This window comes from Pollachius pollachius, assembly GCF_949987615.1.
Source record: "Pollachius pollachius genome assembly, chromosome: 10".
NCBI classification, from domain to species: Eukaryota; Metazoa; Chordata; class Actinopteri; order Gadiformes; family Gadidae; genus Pollachius; species Pollachius pollachius.
In genome coordinates this window covers 11,430,263-11,449,951 of record NC_136943.1, presented here as the reverse complement: position 1 = coordinate 11,449,951, position 19,689 = coordinate 11,430,263, and the positions used below count along the sequence as shown (strand labels likewise).

At 48.8% G+C, this 19,689-nt stretch overlaps 1 protein-coding gene across 1 annotated transcript in view; it reads left to right on the top strand.

The window, feature by feature from the left end:
* The window catches only part of tenm2a (teneurin transmembrane protein 2a), a gene marked incomplete at its 5' end in the record, with an annotated part of 171,152 nt that overhangs the window by 121,936 nt on the left and 29,527 nt on the right, over positions 1-19,689 (top strand). The window contains 6 exons of the mRNA XM_079744903.1: positions 8,901-9,106; positions 10,677-10,872; positions 13,144-13,245; positions 14,053-14,247; positions 17,695-17,895; positions 19,485-19,689. The exon at positions 19,485-19,689 is cut by the window's right edge and continues 8 nt beyond it. Coding sequence (XP_079601029.1) covers positions 8,901-9,106; positions 10,677-10,872; positions 13,144-13,245; positions 14,053-14,247; positions 17,695-17,895; positions 19,485-19,689 — 1,105 coding nt within the window. The remainder of the gene's footprint in view (positions 1-8,900; positions 9,107-10,676; positions 10,873-13,143; positions 13,246-14,052; positions 14,248-17,694; positions 17,896-19,484) is intronic.

The window sequence follows — 19,689 nt, the reverse complement described above, 5'->3', positions numbered from 1 at the left end:
GTGTCACCTCTCCTTTGGTGTTACAGCCAATTACAGTTCAGTTGCATCAGCGGTGCTGGGAAATTCCTCGGGGAGGGTAAGCATGCGTGCGTGGATGGGTGGCACACACACACATACTCACATATAGACGCACACACAGGCTCACACATAGACATACACAGTTACGCACACACGCTCACACACGCTCACATTTAGATGTACACACACGCTCACACACACTCATATGTAGACTTACACACAGGCTCATAGGCTCACACACACACTCATATATAGACTTACACACAAGCTCACACATAGACAAACACACACATGGCCACACGCTCACACACACACACTCACTCACTCACATATACACGTACACACAAGCTCACAGATAGACAGACATGCACACACACCCATACACATACAGACGCAGACAAATTGTCCCTTAAGTATATATGACCCCTTAGAGCAACAGCCAATCCAATATGCCCGCCATTCCTTCCCAGCGTCTCAGACACCGTCTAAATGATCTCAGCACACGGCGCCTCCACAACCTAGCCGGGAGAAGAAGACCCTGCTTTATTTATAGACTCACGCGATGGAATATTGTGTAGTAAATTCAGAGGAAAGATCCCAAACGCCCCCCCCCCCCCCCCGATTATTGAGTACCTGAGGCTGCACACGCTACCTACTGGAGCTGCTCCAATATTAGCATTAGCACCCCTGTGCCATGGGGAGGGAGGGCGAGAAGGGTTGGAGGGAGATGGGAGAGAGAGGGAGAGAGGGGGGGGGGGTGGAGAGAGAGAGAGGGGGGGGAGCGATGGGAGAGAGGGAGAGAGGGGGAGAGAGAGAGAGGGGGGGGGTGGAGAGAGAGAGGGGGGGGGAGCGAGGGGAGAGAGGGGGAGAGAGGGAGAGAGGGGGAGAGAGAGAGAGAGGGGGGAGAGGGAGAGATAGAGAGAGGGGGGAGAGGGAGAGATAGAGAGAGGGGGGGAGCGAGGGAGAGAGGGAGAGAGGGGGAGAGAGAGAGAGAGGGGGGGGAAAGAGAGAGGGGGAGGGAGAGAGACGTGGTAGGGTAAGGTAAGGTATCTCTTGTGGCCGCCTGTTGGAAAAAAATCAGAATGTCCGCCAGCCTGACAAGATGAAGGGGACCTGGGAGTTGGGAGGGAGAGAAAAGTCGGAATGTAAGGAAAACATACCTCTGTGTGTGTTTGCGTGTGTGTTTATGTATATTTGGGTGTATTGGTGGGAGGGGGAGGGGGGGGTTGTTGAAATAATGCGGGCTTCCTAAACCAATTAGGATCCAGGGTGTGGACTGTGGGACCGGGCTCAGTTACAATTACTGCCCTAATTGAGGTCATAGTTGTTAATTTAGTGGTGAATTAGAACAGTTAATATGCACTTATCGGGATGGCCAAGGGAGATAGCGAAGAATGTGCGAGTGTGAGCGCATGTGCACACGCGCGCGTGTGTATGTGTCAATTGCATGCATGTGGGTGCCCATGCACGGGCACACGTTTGCAGCGTGTTCGCGTGTAATTTTAGGTGTATCGGAAGATTACCTTACAAAGTAACAGGGAGCCCGACGGTCTCCTTTGGCGCAATTAGAAAGACTGTAATTGGTTGAGGTGCTCAGTGGGAGATGGGATGATTTGAACAGGCAATGATAAGGATGGCTGGGATGCACATGTGTGGGGGGAACAAGAGAGAGAGAGAGTTTAGGGGGTGTTTAGGCAGAGGTAGTCAACATCCAGTCCGAGCCTGTTCCAGGGAAGAGAGTGATGACGGACTCCAGTCTCCTGTCTGGGGACGCCCTGGCAAGCCGGCCCCCGCAACAAAGTCACCTTGCATGCGTTCCTCTCTCTCTCTCTCTCTCTCTCTCTCTCTCTCTCTCTCTCTCTCCCATGTTGTTTTTTGCTCTTTTTCATCCCTTTAAGGTACACATTAAAACATTTTTGTTGCTGAAACACACGACCCCAACACACACACACACACACACACACATACACATACACAGACAAACAGTGCGTCTACCTGCGTTCAAGAGTTCTGTGGATTGCTAAAGGCCTAAGGATGAGTCACAAGCCTTTTTCACCAAACCAAAAAAGAGGAAACTATAAGAACAGCCATCCCTTGAATTTTTTATCTCTGCTTGTTTTCTCTCCTCTTCCTTCCCCTCATTTCATCCGCAGGCTTTTATTCATTTTGATCTGCTCTCGGTGACGCGACGCGCCCGCCCCTTTTATTTTATTTTCACTCCATCTTTTTTTTTCTTCCTCCTTGGGGTGGTTTATATGTTCTCTCTCATTCTCTCAGTTCTCCCTCTCCTTTAATATTCGCTGCCTGTCTTCGCGCAACCCCCCACCTACACACTCACCCTCGCACTCGTGCACATGTGCACGCGTGTGCACACAGACTCACTCACACACTCACACTCACACACGCTGTTCCTGGCGTGGGCTTTGAGTCGCGTGCACGGCGTTCTCAAGGTGCTCTTGACCAGAGGGCCCCCCAACGTCGCAACCTCCGTATTTCACACCACCACCACCACCACCACCACCACCACCTCCACCACCTCCACCTATCCCATGATAATCCATACTTCAGCGGGCCACAGGCTCTGTGCTGTGCGGCTGTTGGGGAGGCTGTGTGTTTAACGGCCGATACTGGCGAGCACTTTGCCTCTCTGAATTATGCATCGAGATGACATCAAAAAATTTAAAATAATCATCCGCATGCCGCAGCTGATCTATTTTTAATCCAAACATGTTGGCCTGTAAAAACCCTACTTCTGTGTGATCTTATTGTGTGTGTGTGTGTGTGTGTGTGTGCGCGTGCATGTGTGTGTTCTGAATAGATATGTGGGTATGTGTGTGTGTTTTCGTGTACGGGTGTGTTGAATAGATTGTGTATGAGATTGTGTACGCGCGCGCGCGTGTGTGTGTATGTGTGTGTGTGTGTGTGTGTGTGTGTTTGTGTGCGTGCTTGTGTGTGCCTTCTCCACCAACTTCTAAGATGGAGATCAAATGGAGGGAGCATGTGAAAGACAGATGAAAGGCATGGGAACGGAGCACATTCTTTCTTTCTTTTTTCAATGCAGCCATTTATCATTTCTGAATGCTAACTTTGATTAGCTAAGAACGCAGAGTTCCAGCAGTTGAGATTATTCTGGAGTTGAGGGGCGGCGCTGGGGAGCTAATCCCGCCACGGTGCACAAACCACGGCCCGGAGACCCCGCTCTCGACAAGCAGTGTGGATGGTATTGGTGGAGAGTGCCGTGAGTCGTGGTGTTATTATTGATGTCTTTCAACAAACCCCACTGGTTCAAGTTGATGTTGTCGCCTTAGACCCTGCCTCTTCACTTTTGTTTTATCTCTGTTTTAATCCTCCTCTTTCAAACAGCCCTGTCTGTTTTCATGTTTTTCCTCGTTGCAAAGACCTGTTGATGAGCCAGTGTCCTTTCTGTCTTTTTTACTCCATTTTTTCCTTTTTGCTCGTAATTCCAAGGAGCATTACTGCCATCTATTGGCCACACGTGCAACTGCAGATGCACACCTGCAAACATTGGAATAATCGAGGAAAGAAAAAGCCATGTGAACATTCACACACACACACACACACACACACACACACACACACACACACACACACACACACACACACACAGGCAGGCAGTAAGACGCGCAGGCAGATATAATAAGGTATCTCTCGCTGGCGGGTTGGCAGGGCTGACCTAGATGGGGAGCAGGTTAACAATGGAGTGGCAAGCCCTGAAAGTTGCTTACCGATTCACTAGCTAATCAGCCCCATCGACTAGCCCTGGCCAGATACTATCGCTATGTGTGTGTGCATGCGCGTGTGCGTGTGTGTGTGTGTGTGTGTGTCAGCGTTTGTCTTTTGTGTGTGTGTGTGTGTCCATATGCGTGTGCGTATGCTTGTGTGCCTGCAAGTGCACGCACATACATGTCACTGTGTTATCTGTGAGTTGTACAAGACAGACCGAGATAAGGTGGATGTGGGGGGGGGGGGGGGGGGGCGATAGAGACGAGGATGAAGGTCAGAGAGAGACGGAGCGCAAGAGGTGGAGAGGGAGGAGACAAGAGAGTTGGAGAAGAATGATGGGGCTTTTAGAGGAGCATCTCATAGGAACATCCTCCCCTGACTCCTTGACTCAGAGAGAGTGGGTGTGGGTGAGTGTGTGTGCGTCTGTGTGTGGGTGAGTCAATGAATTTTTCTGTGTGAATGTGTTTCAGTGTGTCTGTACATTTGTGTTTGCGTGCAAATGTTATGTCCAATATGTGTGTGTGTGTGTGTGTGTGTGTGTCTATGTGTGTGCGCGCGCACACACATATCTGTGACAAATAAAAGAGCTGACAGTGGAGGCCAGGCAGGAACCCTGAGCGTCAGCGCTTTCCTTTTGACCAGGAGAGAGGGAGTAAGAGAGAGAGAGGAATGGACGAGAGAGAGAATCAGATAGAGAGACAACAGTGGGACTCAGGAAGTCACAGACCTGTGCTTCATCTGTGTTCATTTGCTCCCTCTTTACATGGCTGCGCGGCGGCGTGGCCCAGCCTCCCCACCACAACCGGACCGAGACCCGGGCGCAGAGCAGGGAATTGATTCCCTGGGTTTAGATACAAATGTGATTGCCTACTTTGGTCGAGCTCAGACTGGGGGCCCCTTAAATCAGACACACAAACAGACAGATTCACACGCGCGCACACAAACACTCACACACATACGGGCACACACGCACACACAGACCATAGACCCAAACACACACATAAAAACACATAGACAACCATGCACAGACAGACACAAACACCCACACAAACACACACACACACACACACACACACACACACACAAACACAAAGTGATTAAATTGAGCAAGGGCTATCTTGTGCCCTAAACATATAGGCTCCCAAACAGCCATCTTGCTGGGTGTTCTCGCTACATTTTCTCCTCTAGTTGAAATCCGTTCCTCCGAGTTGGACGTTCCGTACGCTCCGAGCATTCCAAAGACAGACGCTGTTAATCGCTTCGAGCAGACGATAAAGGATGAATGGATGGCCAAGAATTTGCCTTTTAATATCATCTAATACCTCCGTTAAACTGTTTAATCTCTCAATATGCAGGAGATTTTGAGGGAAAAAGATATATATATTTTCATGTCAACTGTGAGTTGGTGGATATTGTGTGTTTCTGTGTTTTAATGTGAGCCATGTCGAAGACAATGACACTGCCTGAATTTGAATGCAAATTGGCACCAAGTTAATCAGTACGTTTCTTTCTGAAATCACGGAAACTCTTTGGAAACTGTGGAACATTTTTCTACGTTGTTTAAATTACAGAGGGTAATAACACCGACACAATCAGATATAGAAAAGTATTTGTTTTTTTGATGGTTTAAAATATGAAAACCCAGCAACAATTGTTAACATTTGTAAAGCCGTGACCAGACAAATTAAGTAATACTATAATATAATGTGCTATTAACTTATAAAGCCCCCAATTTTTTTTAAATCAAAAGATAATTTAAGTAATTATATAATAAATAAAGTAATATGGAAGGTGGTACGGTAGTCAAAAGGGAAAATAATACTATTTTATATGTAAATCTGCTTGTTAAAATTGTTAATTGATTCAAGAATAAATATTTAAATAAGTTTTCACGGTAAAGTACATTTAGTTTGAGGAATAAAATATGCTAGTGTCCGAATTTTCTCTGTTGCTTCTAATGACCCAGTTATCATTAAAAGACATTTTCCTTGAATAATAGCATAAATTAGATTGAAACAAAAACACTGACTACACTACATAATGATGTGGGCCCTTGTGTCTGACACACAACACATGCACCGAATCGTCATCATGTGCACTCACTGTGTGCATACGAGACAGAATATTTGCATACACACACACACACACGTGCGCACATACACATCAACACAAAGAAAGTAATTGCAGGATGGATGTGTATCTCCAATAAAAACGACCTATTATTAAATATACGAGAGGAGACGCCGCAATTATTCCCTGCTGAAGGACGTGCTTTTGAAAACATCCACCGCAAGAGTGCCGCAATCATTCACCGCAGCCAATAACAGGCACACGTGTCACCAAAATAGCCCCCCCACCTCAACCCCAAACCCCTATCCCAAATTTGTGCCAACCCCCCCCCCCCCTTCCTCCTTGGATACAAGGTATAAAATGGCGTCTAAGTGCTTCATGCTGTGACACCCTCTCTGACTATGTTTTTTTGTTCTATCGCTTCTGCATGAAGATGTTCATTTGTGCGTCTGTGTGTGTGCGTGTGTGTGTGTGTGATTTTCTTTTGTCTATTGCTTTTATGTGAAAATGTGCGATTGTGCATACGGGTGTGCATGTGTATGTGAGCGTTGGTAGTGGGCGTCTGCGCGTGTGTGTGTGCTTGTTTGGTGTTTTAGTATAATTGCATGTGTGTGTGTGTATGTCAGTGTGTGTGTGTGTAAGTTTCTTTATGCTCTATGGCTTTTGTGTGATATGTGGATTTGTGTGCATCCGTGTGGGTGTGTGTGTGTCTAAATGATAATTTATTGTGTGTGTATGCATGTGCAGGCATGTGTACTGGTCGTATGTGTGTGTGTGTGTGTGTGTGTGTGTGTGTGTGTGTGTGTGTGTGTCTTTGTCGTTGATGGAAACAGAGGGGAGACATCGGGGAGAATAAAGACCTGACAGGGTGAAGACAGAACAAACTGAGGCGGTCTTCCACAGCATTCACACACACACGCACACACACACACACACACACACACACACACACACACACACACACACACACACACACACACACACACACACATATACCCCCACACACACATTCACACACACACAAACAGCAGAACAACAGCAGTAGCCCGGACAAAGGGAGGGAAGATAGGAGGGAAGAGGAGTTAGAAAGCCGCTCCTATTCATCTGTCACTTCCTGTCATCGCGGCTGACGTAAAGGCTTCCACAATAAAAGCACGAGACGCCGTCAAGTTGAGAGAGGTTTCCAGATGTGAGGGGGGGTCAGGGCAGTGCGGCAGACGGATCCATTGGTTCTAATCAGCTGTTTGCTTGCCGTTATACTGGCTTCTTTGTCAAGAGAGCTATAACGTGCAAAACTATTTAGGTTTCCATTAGTCGGAAGGTTTAAAGTGGTTGTTTTCTTTTACCCCTGACTCGTAGACAAGGTGTTTAATTCCCTCCCCCGTAGTCTTCTTCTGTCTCTATCTCTCTGTCTTGCTCTCAATTGTTCTGTCTCTTTTTCTTAAAATCTAAATGTTCCCCTTTTTCTCCCTGTGTGTGCAGCGATCAACCTGCTGGGTTTGACGTGGCAGCTGAAGTCCTCTGAGGCGTCTATGTTGAACGGACTGGGGCCGGGCATGGCTGTCAACAGCGAAGTGGCCACACTGCCCTCTGGAGGCAGAGGTGAGAATTACACCAGCCTCCTCCAGCTCATTCACCCAAGTATTAACCAGCGAACAAGTAACCGAAACATGATCGCAAAAAATGCAATCTCAGGGTCGGAGACAAACACAACAGTGATTGTTGAAGTTTGCATCAAAGGCTTTCTCACCAGGCATTTCAATGGGGCTTTCATTTCAATGACTTGCATCCTCCGCAGTCTTTCAAACTATTCAGCCATGCACATCGAGCAGTGCATCAAACACCCCGACACCAGACTGTCTCCCAAGCACTCCAAAGGAGGGTGGTGCAACTCATGTAGTCTGCCACCACCACCGGATTGCATTTAAAATGATGCCGCCGCTATGAAACACCTGCACCGTGTCAACCTAGATTTGTCATTCATGTCACCGCTGGGTTACAAAAACACCATGACACCTGTCCCTCCTCCCACACACAGACACACACACGCTCAAGCACACACTCACACACACACCTACGTTCATGTCCCCTATCACCACATCCCATGTTTGCCTCTTCCATGTCTGCTGGGACTTTCTGCAGTTATTTATTCTATTTCTTTTTAGATTTCTCGCTCCCTCTTTTGCTCTCTCCCTCTCCCCCTCCTCCCGCTCCCAACCTCTCTCTCTCTCTCTCTCTCTCTCTCTCTCTCTCTCTCTCTCTCTCTCTCTGTGTCTCTCGCCCAGAGAGCCAGGTATGTGTGGGCTGGTGTGTGGATATCTAGTAATGAGCCGGCTCTTGTAAGGTGTTCCCTGGCCGTCTTGGCCAGCAGCTGTTATTGTTCTGTTCTTTGTTACTGTTTGTCTCCTGCTCACTATTCTGCAGGCATCCAATCTAACACACACACACACACACACACACACACAGCCTACTTCTGTCAGAGCATCCCAGACTCAGTCGTAGATCTCTGGGTGAATGCAGATTCCTTGTTGTTGTTGGTGTGTGTGTGTGTATGTGTATGTGCGTGTGTGCTTGTATGCATGTGTGTGAGCCAACACGTGCATGTGTGCGTGTGTGTGTGGGGGGGCATTTGTGTTCGACCCACCTTTACTGTCTGTTCCATCTCATTTAAACCCAAGCCACAACTCCCCACAACCTCACAGAGCCTTGTAGTCAACGCACACCACACCTCTCCATGCCAGACACACACACACACACACACTCTCACATACACACACCTCTGTCCTACTGTATCCATAAACACACACGGCAATTACAGCCCTGAGCCCACAGGCTCCATCTCCTTCCAATGCAAATCCCACCGATTTTCCGTGTGTCTCAGAGGTCAAGCCGCAAGGGGAGCTGCTAATGGTTGCACAATCTTCCCCGATCAATAGACCCTGAATTCTACCACCACAACGTTTCTCCACTAGACTGTGGTGATTAACTATTGACTCTGGTTATCAATGACTGCGATCATTGATTACTCTGTGTCTTGACCCCCCCCCCCCCCCCCCCTGGTGCTGTAGGTCCCTGGTCCGGCCGCAACACCAGCATAGACACCGGCAACGTGGAGGTGGGCCGGAGGGTAAGCCAGGAGGTCATGCCGGGCGTGTTTTGGAGGTCCCTGCTCCAGCTCAGCCAGCCTCAGTTCCTCAAGTTCAACATCTCCCTGGGAAAGGACGCCCTGTTTGGGGTGTACATGCGCAAGGGCCTCCCGCCCTCACACGCACAGGTGAGACACTGCTGTCAACCATGAGCTATTGTTTGACACGTTGGTCGACACGTTGCAAAGAGAGTGCGTAAATTCACCATTTATATACTATTCAGTAATAATGAGTAAACGCAGGGATGAACATTTGCGATTAGCTCATGAACGCTTAACTAATGGTCTAGTGATCATTTACTAATTGGTGTCCATGTTTACTCATGGTGTTCATGTTAATCAAGGGGATGCTATTCATGGTAACTAAGGTGTTGACCTTATAATATTGCTTATTACAGCATTCATTTATATTCATTTACGGTAAATTAATGTAAGTAAAACATTTTGGTAAGGTGTAACCATAACGTTTGCATCATGATTTACTCAAAGATAACCCCTTGAGATTGACCATCTCGCACAAAGTTATACGTCTCAAAATATGAAAGGTATTTCCCAACACAACAAAATCACGGAGCCCTTCTCAGGCACGTTTGCCTCGCTGTGTATCACACTGCTTCCCCTCAATCTCTCCCTCTTTCTCTCTCTCTCTCTCTACTGTCTCCCCACACACTACACTTCTACACCAGAACACCGTTAATATCCTGTCCAGCAGACACAATCCCTGCCATCCCATTCTGTCATCAGAGAAGATGATCGTTAAAAGAGTACAAATAAAAAAATGCAGCACCTGTTTGGAATTCCACCTAATATTCTCTCCCTCTGACTCCATACTGTCTCTCTCTCCCACTCTCTCCATTTCTCTCTATCTCGTTCTCTCTCTCTTTATGTTGCTGTCGCTCTTTCTGTCTCTCTCTCTCTCTCTCTCTCTCTCTCTCTCTGTCTCTCTCTCTCTCTCTCTCTCTCTATCTCTCTCTCTCTCTCTCTCTCTCTCTCTCTTTCCATCTCTTTCTCTCTCATTCCCTTTCTCCTCTCTCTCTCTCTCTCTCTCCCTCTCTCTGTCCCTCCCTCTCTCCCTCTCTCCCTCTCTCCCTCCCTCCCTCCCTCCCCCTCTCTCCCCCTCCCTCCCTCCCCCTCTCTCCCCCTCCCTCCCTCTCTCTCTCCCCCTCCCTCCCTCCCCCTCTCTCCCCCTCCCTCCCTCTCTCTCTCCCCCTCCCTCCCTCCCTCTCTCCCTCTCTCCCTCCCTCCCTCCCTCCCCCTCTCTCCCCCTCCCTCCCTCCCTCCCTCCCTCTCTCTCTCCCCCTCTCTCCCCCTCCCTCCCTCCCTCCCCCTCTCTCCCCCTCCCTCCCTCTCTCTCTCCCCCTCCCTCCCTCCCTCTCTCCCTCCCTCCCTCCCTCCCTCCCCCTCTCTCCCCCTCCCTCCCTCTCTCTCTCCCCCTCCCTCCCTCCCTCTCTCCCTCTCTCCCTCCCTCCCTCCCTCCCTCCCTCCCCCTCTCTCCCCCTCCCTCCCTCTCTCTCTCCCCCTCCCTCCCCCTCTCTCCCTCTCTCCCTCCCTCCCTCCCTCCCTCTCTCTCTCCCTCCCCCTCCCTCCCCCTCTCTCCCCCTCTCTCCCTCTCTCCCTCCCTCCCTCCCTCCCACTCTCCCCCTCTCTCCCCCTCCCTCCCTCCCTCTCTCCCCCTCCCTCCCCCTCTCTCCACCCCCAGTATGACTACATGGAGCGTCTGGACGGTAAGGAGAAGTGGAGCGTGGTTGAGTCTCCCAGGGAGCGGAGGAGCATCCAGACGGTGGTGCTGAACGAGGCGGTGTTCGTCCAGTACCTGGACGCCGGCGCCTGGCACCTGGCCTTCTACAACGACGGCCGAGAGAGGGAGACCGTGTCCTTTGGCACCAACGTCATGGGTGAGATGACCACCACGCTGTCGGAGTTGTTGTTGTTGTTGTTGTGATGGGGGGGACGGGGGGGAAGCACTGCTTTGGTTGCATGCATAGTATTTATTTGAATACATTAGTCATATTATGAGCACTGAGGCGGACTGGCTTTACAATTTATTGCATATTAATTGAAGATTAATATTATGACGAGATTATGGCCCCCTGCAATTAGCTAATTGTGAAAGGATGCAATTAATTCAGCACAAAAGACTTTGTGAAACTAGAAATACATTCAATAATTAAAACTGATCAATCAAATGCCTGTTACATTACAACAGAATTACGAACTAAGACAACCCGGCGATATTGCGTGTCCATTTTGTGTAGTCTTGTGTGTAGAGTCTTGTGTTGCTCGAAAATCACTGTCGCTGAATAAAAGCTACGAGGCAATGTCACTGCTTGGCCTGGTTGACAAATCGGACGGATTATATTTTTTATGATATGACATACATGAATTTTGATCGGGCTATGTAAATTGAAACCTATATATATATATATATATAAAAATAAAATGCTTAAATACAAAATGTGTCTAAACAGCATTTGAAAGTGTCAATGCAGATCTGTCAATCCTAGAGCGTAATGCATTGAGTAGCGTTTACCTGAGCGCAAAAACTTCTGCTCCACGCCGGCAGCATGAAACATCCAATTAATGTCAAAACCGGTGGTACCATCTGAGGACAAAAAATAAAGAATACCGCAATTTAGTTTTTAGAATAATAGCTGCCTCCCTCAGGCTAAGATATGGAGAGGTGGAAGAGTCTGTGGACCGACTTGAACTTCTGAATCAGACGATGGAGGATGGCAAAAAAGGAGGGGCCTAAAAGATGAGATGGAAGGAAGGAAGGGATGAAGGGAAGAAAGGAAGGAATGAATGAATGATGGAAGGGAGACGAAATAAAAGACATGAAGAAAGGAAGGCAAATGAAGGGGTTAATAACCAGAAACAAGGATGAGGGAGTGGAGAGCGAGATTAAAGGCTGAGTGGAGCGAAGGACAAGCAGGCAGTTGAAGTGCCGAGCAAAAGGAAGGGTCGAACAAGAGGAGGAGAGAGAGTGAAGAGGCCCAGTCTAAGGACATTAGGAGAGGAGGTGAAAGAGTGCTCTCATGCAGAGAGGAGGCAGAGAGAATCAGATCAGAGAGAGCTCGGGAAAAACTGGAAGTACGAGACAGCGAAAATGGAGGAGGGAAGGAGGGAGAGAGAGAAGGGAGGGCGGTAAAGGATCTGAGAGGAGAGGAGATGCTAAGAGAAAAAGAAAAACAGTGCATTCACAGCATAAGCCTCCGATCCTCTTTCACCACAAACTCCTCTCCTCCACTCGTAAGTAGGTTAACACAAGCTCAGACTGGGACTCAGAACTGCTGTCAAACTGTCTGCACACGCGCACAGCACACACACAAACACACTTGCCCATGCGCGCACACACGCACGCACGCACAGAAACACACGCTGACACACAGAGATGCTATAAAACCACACAGGTGCTATAAAACAAACACCCACAAACACAAAAGACCGCACACACAAAACCAATCTGGAATTTCCCGAGCCACAAAGCCAAACACGTGCTACATGTTGTGTATGTATATGTGTTACACGCACGCACGCACACGCACACACACACACACACACACACACACACACACACACAAATACATACCTGAATTAAGTATTAATGGTCCCTTTGAGCCATGGTTTGGGTAAACAGAGCAGGAGGCGGTCAGCAAAAGGAGAGGGACTCTTACAATATAAATGAGTGATGGACATAGAAAGTGAGAGTAGAATCAATAAGAACAGCCTGAGACCACGCATCACGGGTGAGATGAATCATACCAGGATCTATATATATATTCTGTTTATCTATATATGGACCCCGTTCTATGTGCACACACGCAACCCAATACGACATCGCGGATGGAGTGATTCATTACGTGTCCTTAAATGTGTTTTAAATGACGCCCGTCGACCACCACAATCCCACATCCTATCAATATCACAATATAAAAATCATGTGTTTATCAAAAAAACGTAAGCCCGAAAAGATTAGTACTGTCTTGTTCTGCAAATTCTGTTCAAAATAATTGAAATGTGGCAACAATTCAATTGAACGCAATCAATGCTCCTTTTATGCCTAACACTCTCTCTTTCTCTCTCCCTCTCTCTCTCCCACTCTCTCCCTCTCTCTCCCTCTCTCTCTCTCTCGTCTCCCGCCCTCCCTCTCTCAACCCTCGGCACAGATTCGGTGCAAGAGTGCCCGCGCAATTGCCATGGCAACGGCGAGTGTAATTCCGGCGTGTGCCACTGCTTTCCCGGGTTCCACGGCATGGATTGCTCCAAAGGTATCGCTCACTCTCCGAGCCCCGGAAAAGTCATTTTCCTTGCCCCTCCAGTACAAGTATAGGGGGACCCCCTTCTCATTACCCCCCCTGCCATTGAAGTAGGAGCTCCAGATATCAGAGGCGGATGAGTGGCACATTGCCTGCAGGTAGAGGCGCAGACGCCATGGCCCTCTGATGAGGATGAGTGACAGCTCACCTGGGAGAGGCTTGATGAGTACTTTAGTTACTTCACTGTTTTAATTACTCCTCGTGTCATCACCACAGCTAGCCTGGACCCTTACCACTCTATCTGCCGCCACTTGAGAGGCATCTGGTGGTGTGATGTGGTGTGTGTGTGTGTGCCTGTGTGTGAGTTTAATAACGAGTGTGTGTGTGTGTGTGTATGTGTGTGTGTGTGTGTGTGTAAGTTTAATAACCAGTGTGTGTGGGACCCTTACGACTCTATCTGCCGTCGCTTGAGAGAAAACTGGTGGTGTGGTGTGTGTGTGTGTGTGTGTGTGTGTGTGTGTTTGTGCGTAATAATGAGTGTGTGTGTGTGTCTGTGTGTGTGAGTTTAATAACGATTGTGTGTGTGGGGGTGTCTGTGTGTGTGTGTCTGTCCGTGCGCACGTTCACATGCGTGCATGTCAGCTATATTTTCCCCCGTCACTCTTCGTGCGCTTCCAATGAAAGAAAAAAATATGTCTCCTCCACAAGCACGCCACAAGCATTCATCTGTTTCTCCCCCACCCACCCCTTTCTCCTCCCCCCCCCCCCTCCCCCCTCCCCCCTCCCCCTCCCCCTCCCCCTCCCCCCTCCCCCATGCAGCTGCCTGCCCGGTGCTCTGCAGCGGGAACGGCCAGTACGACAAGGGCTCCTGCATCTGCTACAGCGGCTGGAAAGGCCCTGAGTGCGACGTCCCCATGACCCAGTGCATCGACCCCCTGTGCGGGGGCCACGGCACCTGCACCGAGGGCAACTGCGTCTGCTCCACGGGCTACAAGGGCCCCAACTGTGCTGAAGGTGAACTAGAGAGAGGACGCAGGGGCACGGGGGAGGTTAAGAGCCGGTTTAAGGTCGTCCACGGCGCCGGCCAAATGTAAATCATATATATAGAACTGCTGTTTTTCTCTCCGTATGGCCTTCCCTCTGCACTAAACCTCCAGCTAAATACTGAGCGGATTATGATTAATATATATTCACTTATAATTATGACGGGATCCAGGCTTGTGTGTGCTTGTGTGTGTGTGTGTGTGTGTGTGTGCTTGTGTGATGTGTGTTATTTAATATTGTTTGAGTGGAGTGCCTGCATTGTAAAGTGTGGCTATACGTCTACCCCATAATGGGGGTGTTGGGTGCAGCATTTGTCTCGGAGAGTCGTCACCATTAAAAAGCTTGCTACAGCTCTGTTTCATGTACACTGACGAGCAATTACTGGGCAAACTGCGCTAAATATTTCATGCTCATTTTCCCCGGCCCTACTCTTTCATCCTTCTGCTCCACGTCTCCTCGCTGACGCACACACACAGGAACACAGAATCACCCATCATGTATGCAAATTCCGGATCATTCCTCACCACTGTTCGACTTCCAGACATGCATGTCATGGTGTTGCTGGCGTGATGTTTCCTCCTACCATTCCATAATTCATGATTCCGCTACACAGGGAAATGGGATTTGAAGGCAAGCTCGGCGGCGTACATACAAACATGTTAGACATCAGCGGCGTGTCTGCGGTGCCACGGCTTCACGTCTTAACACAATCTCACCTTGACTGCCTCGTCTTTTCCCCAGTATACACAGATGAGAGATGATCGGGGCCTGTGAATACGGCATCAGATGTTTTTATTAAGGAATAAAATTGCCTCTATTGATTCCTCTTCTTCAAGACCGTTCGGCGCCTGCCTGCATGCCCGCGCCTGGCAGTTTGATAGAGAGAGGGAGAGAGAGAGGGAGTGAGAGAGAGAGAGAGAGAGCGAGAGGGAGAGAGGCTGAGAATTCTGGGTTCAAGATGGGTCATCAAATCGAGTTTCTGTGGGGGAAAAATTCAAAAATAAGACGAGAAGAATAAAAGAGATGGCGAGAGGGAATGCTATGGGATGAAGGGATGAATGCATCAGAGAGAGAGAGAGAGAGAGACGAGAGAGAACAAGGTCAGCATTTCCCCCCCTTCCTTCTCACTCCCACTCTCAAATTTTTTACCATGTTGCAAATCTGATATTCATCACAGCAGAGTCCCTCAAACAATTTACCTGGAGTGCCGGTGACACGACGATCGATAACCGTGAGCCACCATTTCTGCCAGGCAAACAGAAAAATCTGTGTGTGTGTGTGTGTGTGTGTGTGTGTGCAGAGGGGTGCCAAAGGGTCAATCCTTAGCTCAGAGGAGGGGGAGGAGGGGGGGGTCAGACAGAGAGGGGGCAAGAGAGAGAGAGAGGCCATGACAGAGAGAGAGAGAGTGAAAAAGATGAGGGGATGTTGGGGGGGCATGTTGGGGAAAGTGCCTGGGGGGAGAGAGAGAGGGGATGGGGGTGGAGGGGGAGGAGGAGGTGGTGTTGCTGGTGTTGCCGGGAGGAGTAATTTGTCAAATTGGTTTTCACTCACTGCCCAGACTCAGAGCTGCCTGTCAACCTGGCAGACTGTCACTTTTAGATTCCCCCCACGCATTAACACAACACACACACACACACACACACACACACACACACACACACACACACACACACACACACACACACACACACACACACACACACACCAATGCACGGAAACATGCATGCGTGTCTTTTCCACACACACATATACTCTCTCTCTTTCTCTCTCTCTCTCTCTCTCTCTCTCTCTCTCTCTTTCTCTCTCTCTCTCTCTCTTTCGCACTCACTCACTCGCTCACCCACCCAAACACTCACACATACACATATGCATACATTAACACAGGGTACCGCGTCAGTGATTTGAACTCAACGACTGCTCCTCCTGTGGCTGTATTATTGACTATTATGCCCCCAATTACTCTCCATTTTCCTACTGCTTTCAATCGCTTTAGCAGCATCGTCTTCATTATTTTGTTCCTCTTCTTCTGCATTTCTCAGCAGTCTGCAAATTAAGTATTAAGAGTATTCAATTTGTACAGATTCATTCCTCCTGCGGCTGACTAAGAGCTTCCCGTTAACCTTTGTTCCAATATCGACAAAAACGCTCATCCTCGCGTCTGCGCCTCGGATCATCCCAGTGTGCTGAGAAGGGAGGTAGGGTTCTGGTAGCTGGAGTTCAGTACCGGCGTCCAACAGTCTCTTTTTTTCTTAACTCTTTGTAATAACTGAAATATAGTTTCAGTTGTAAAAAAAATATGTCAAAACTATTAAATTTTGCCGTTGTTATTCATTTAAAACATTTTATCAACCACATCATAAACCCCTCTCTACCTCCCTCTCCCCCCCCCCCAAAGCCCTCGTTACAAGCCCCAGTCCGTGGCTGTAGCGTGAGAACGCTGTATGCATGTAGTGTGCATCTCGGCAGCACAAGGGTGTCCTCTCCAAAATTGAGTCGTGGTACCAGCGGGCGACTCCGGCGGGCGACTCTGACCTCTAGGGCTCACACTGTCACCCCAGGGTGGGATTGAGACTGGGGACCGAGCACCCTGTCGATGAAAGCAAGAGTGTAAACAACGCGACACATATTTATTTATATTTACAAATTATTGATTTGTAATTTGTAAGAAAATGTGCTACGCCTAAAGTCAAACCGCCAAAGTAAAACCTTATGCTACTTACATTTAATAAAAAAAAAGATTATATATTATTAGTATGTAATTCAGGTACTATTGGTTTCCTACTAAGATTTGAAAATCCCCCCAAAATTGTAAGCTAAGCAAACGTCAACCATCGTAAAAAAAAAACGCAACAGTTATCTCCGACAACAACCTATCCAACCAGCTCAATGATTACCTGAAGATATTGATGTATGTTTTTGATATAACTTCTTCAGTGTTGATTTCAGGCCTGCTAACGTTAGCTGTGGGGCTATCAAACACGGTACATTCCACGGCTTAGTTGTGTTTGACCAGGTGTTTTCCTGCTCAGCTTTACATCTCGCATTACAACTATTTCAGAAAGCTCTTTTGTCGGCGATGTCTGCGTCACTTTCAGCTCTCCATCGCACTGACTATGCCAGAACAACGTACCACTTGAGCGAGTTGCGACTTTCTCAAAGGCGGTCGCACGCTCTCTCTCTTTAAAGTATACTTCAGCGTATTCTCTCGCCAACCAGTCGCGCCTTCAGCCTTTCAGGTTCCGATTGATTTAACTTGAATTGTTTCTCGGTAGTACCGACATAATTCGGTACCCAACCAAGATGAGTCACAATCTATTTTTCATCTTCGACCTGTGTGTGTGTGTGTGTGTGTGTGTGTGAGTGTGTGTGTGTGTGTGTGTGTGTGTGTGTATGCGTGTGTGTGTCTTATCCTTGCAGTGGATTGCCTGGACCCTACATGCTCCAACAACGGCATCTGTGTGAACGGGGAGTGCCACTGCAAGCCTGGCTGGGGCGGGCCCCACTGCGAGCTGCCTCGGGCCCAGTGCCCTGACCAGTGCCACGGCCACGGGGCCTTCATACCGGACACGGGCCTCTGCAGCTGTGACCCCAACTGGATGGGCCCCGACTGCTCCATGGGTGGGTGCCGGTTACCATAGTAACTCACTTTTTGGCATGCGCGGAGACGCGGGCGGTGAGAGGTAAACAAAAAAATTGACCGCGGAGGGAGGAGTGGAGTTTGAACGGATAATTAAAAAATAGTATTTGAAAGACCTATCATGCTCCCTCAATAAACTCCCCGGGAACGATGGTGGGGCGTCCCGAAAGGTCAACACGGACCATGAAATTAAACCAAAATTTGCCAGAGAATTACTCGTTGCACTGTGCAATTGCCAGTCCCATTTTTTTTACTAGACAAAATCCCCAAATTAGAACCCCCAAAAAACAAAGACAATGAATATAATGTGAAAAAAAAACGAAATGAAAAAACATTATCCACCCCCTTCAAACTGGGGAAGTGGGATTTCGAAAAGTTTATGCATCAAGTAACATTAATTGGAGTGCACCACCAAGCGATTCACACATTGTTCCCCCGGCAGATGCACGGTGATTAGCAGTTCCTTAAACCACCCCCCCCCCCCCCATCCCGTGTGTATAATAGCGCCATGAATCCTCCATTGTAAGAGACACGATGTGAGCTGCTGCCATGCCAATCCGGAGAACACGCGCTCCACCCCTCCTCAGCTTGGGGCGTTTGTTAGCGGAGAAACGGCGCTTAACTTTAATAATAAAGACAACATTTTGTCCTTGGTCTTTTCTCTTTCCCCCCCCACACACCGCGGGGTCGCTCACAGATGAAAAGAGCCCTAATACAATTTTCCTTTCTGATTACGCTGTTCGCTGTGTGCAAAAAGAGAGAGAGTGTGCAAGACTTGAATGGAATGATCAGGGCTTCGCCATATGTGGCACTCCCCGCCTGCCACGGAGGCTGGCTGGCACACAATGACCGTGATGGAGGCGCCCGCGAATACACCGGCGCTGCTCAACAATTGACTGTGAAAGCACCTAAATTGACTGTCTTTAATTGAGCCTTCCTGATGGAGTGTATTATACGTTTCCCCAGTATAAAGACTTTATTTTCTTTATTTTGTTTCGGCACACTGGTACTTTTTTTTTGAATTTTACTTGCTTTTTTTGGAGGGGGTGTGTAAGGGATTTATATTGCCGTTCTGTCTTTGATGTAATTCTACCGTGTTATCGTATTAGGTCCCCTTGCAAACTTAATGAAAGTAAAGTGATGAGACCAATGCGACGATAATCTCTGGAGACCAAATATATTACACCAGAAATATGAAGTACTTACATAATATGATACGAATATACAAACCCTTCCCCGTTCCCCCCCAAAAGAACACGAAAGACACGGGCAGGATTCAGACGCGTGCTTCCACCTTCGATATCCTGTGACATTCTCAACCCTTCCTTGTGGAGACATTGGTGTATAATGTCTCCCATGTCAACACGTGTTCAAATCTACTTGCAGCGAGGGGTGGGCTTTAGACCCAACAATGAGCAGGCGGGGGTGGGCTGGTTCAAACATCGGTTCTACAAAACCAAGAAACCTCCATCCTCCCCACGAGCGCCCCCCCCCCCCCCCCCCCCCCCCCCCCCCCCCCGCCCCTGACACCTCCACCCTCCGCCCTCCCCCTGTGTGTGTCCATGTTTAGAGGTGTGCTCCGTGGACTGCGGGACGCACGGCGTGTGCATGGCCGGAGCGTGTCGCTGCGAGGAGGGCTGGACGGGGTCCGGCTGTGACCAGCGGGTCTGCAACCCGCTGTGCGTCAAACACGGCACCTGCAAGGACGGCAAATGCCAGTGTCACCAAGGATGGAACGGAGAGCACTGCACCATTGGTGAGTCGCTCCCGCTGGT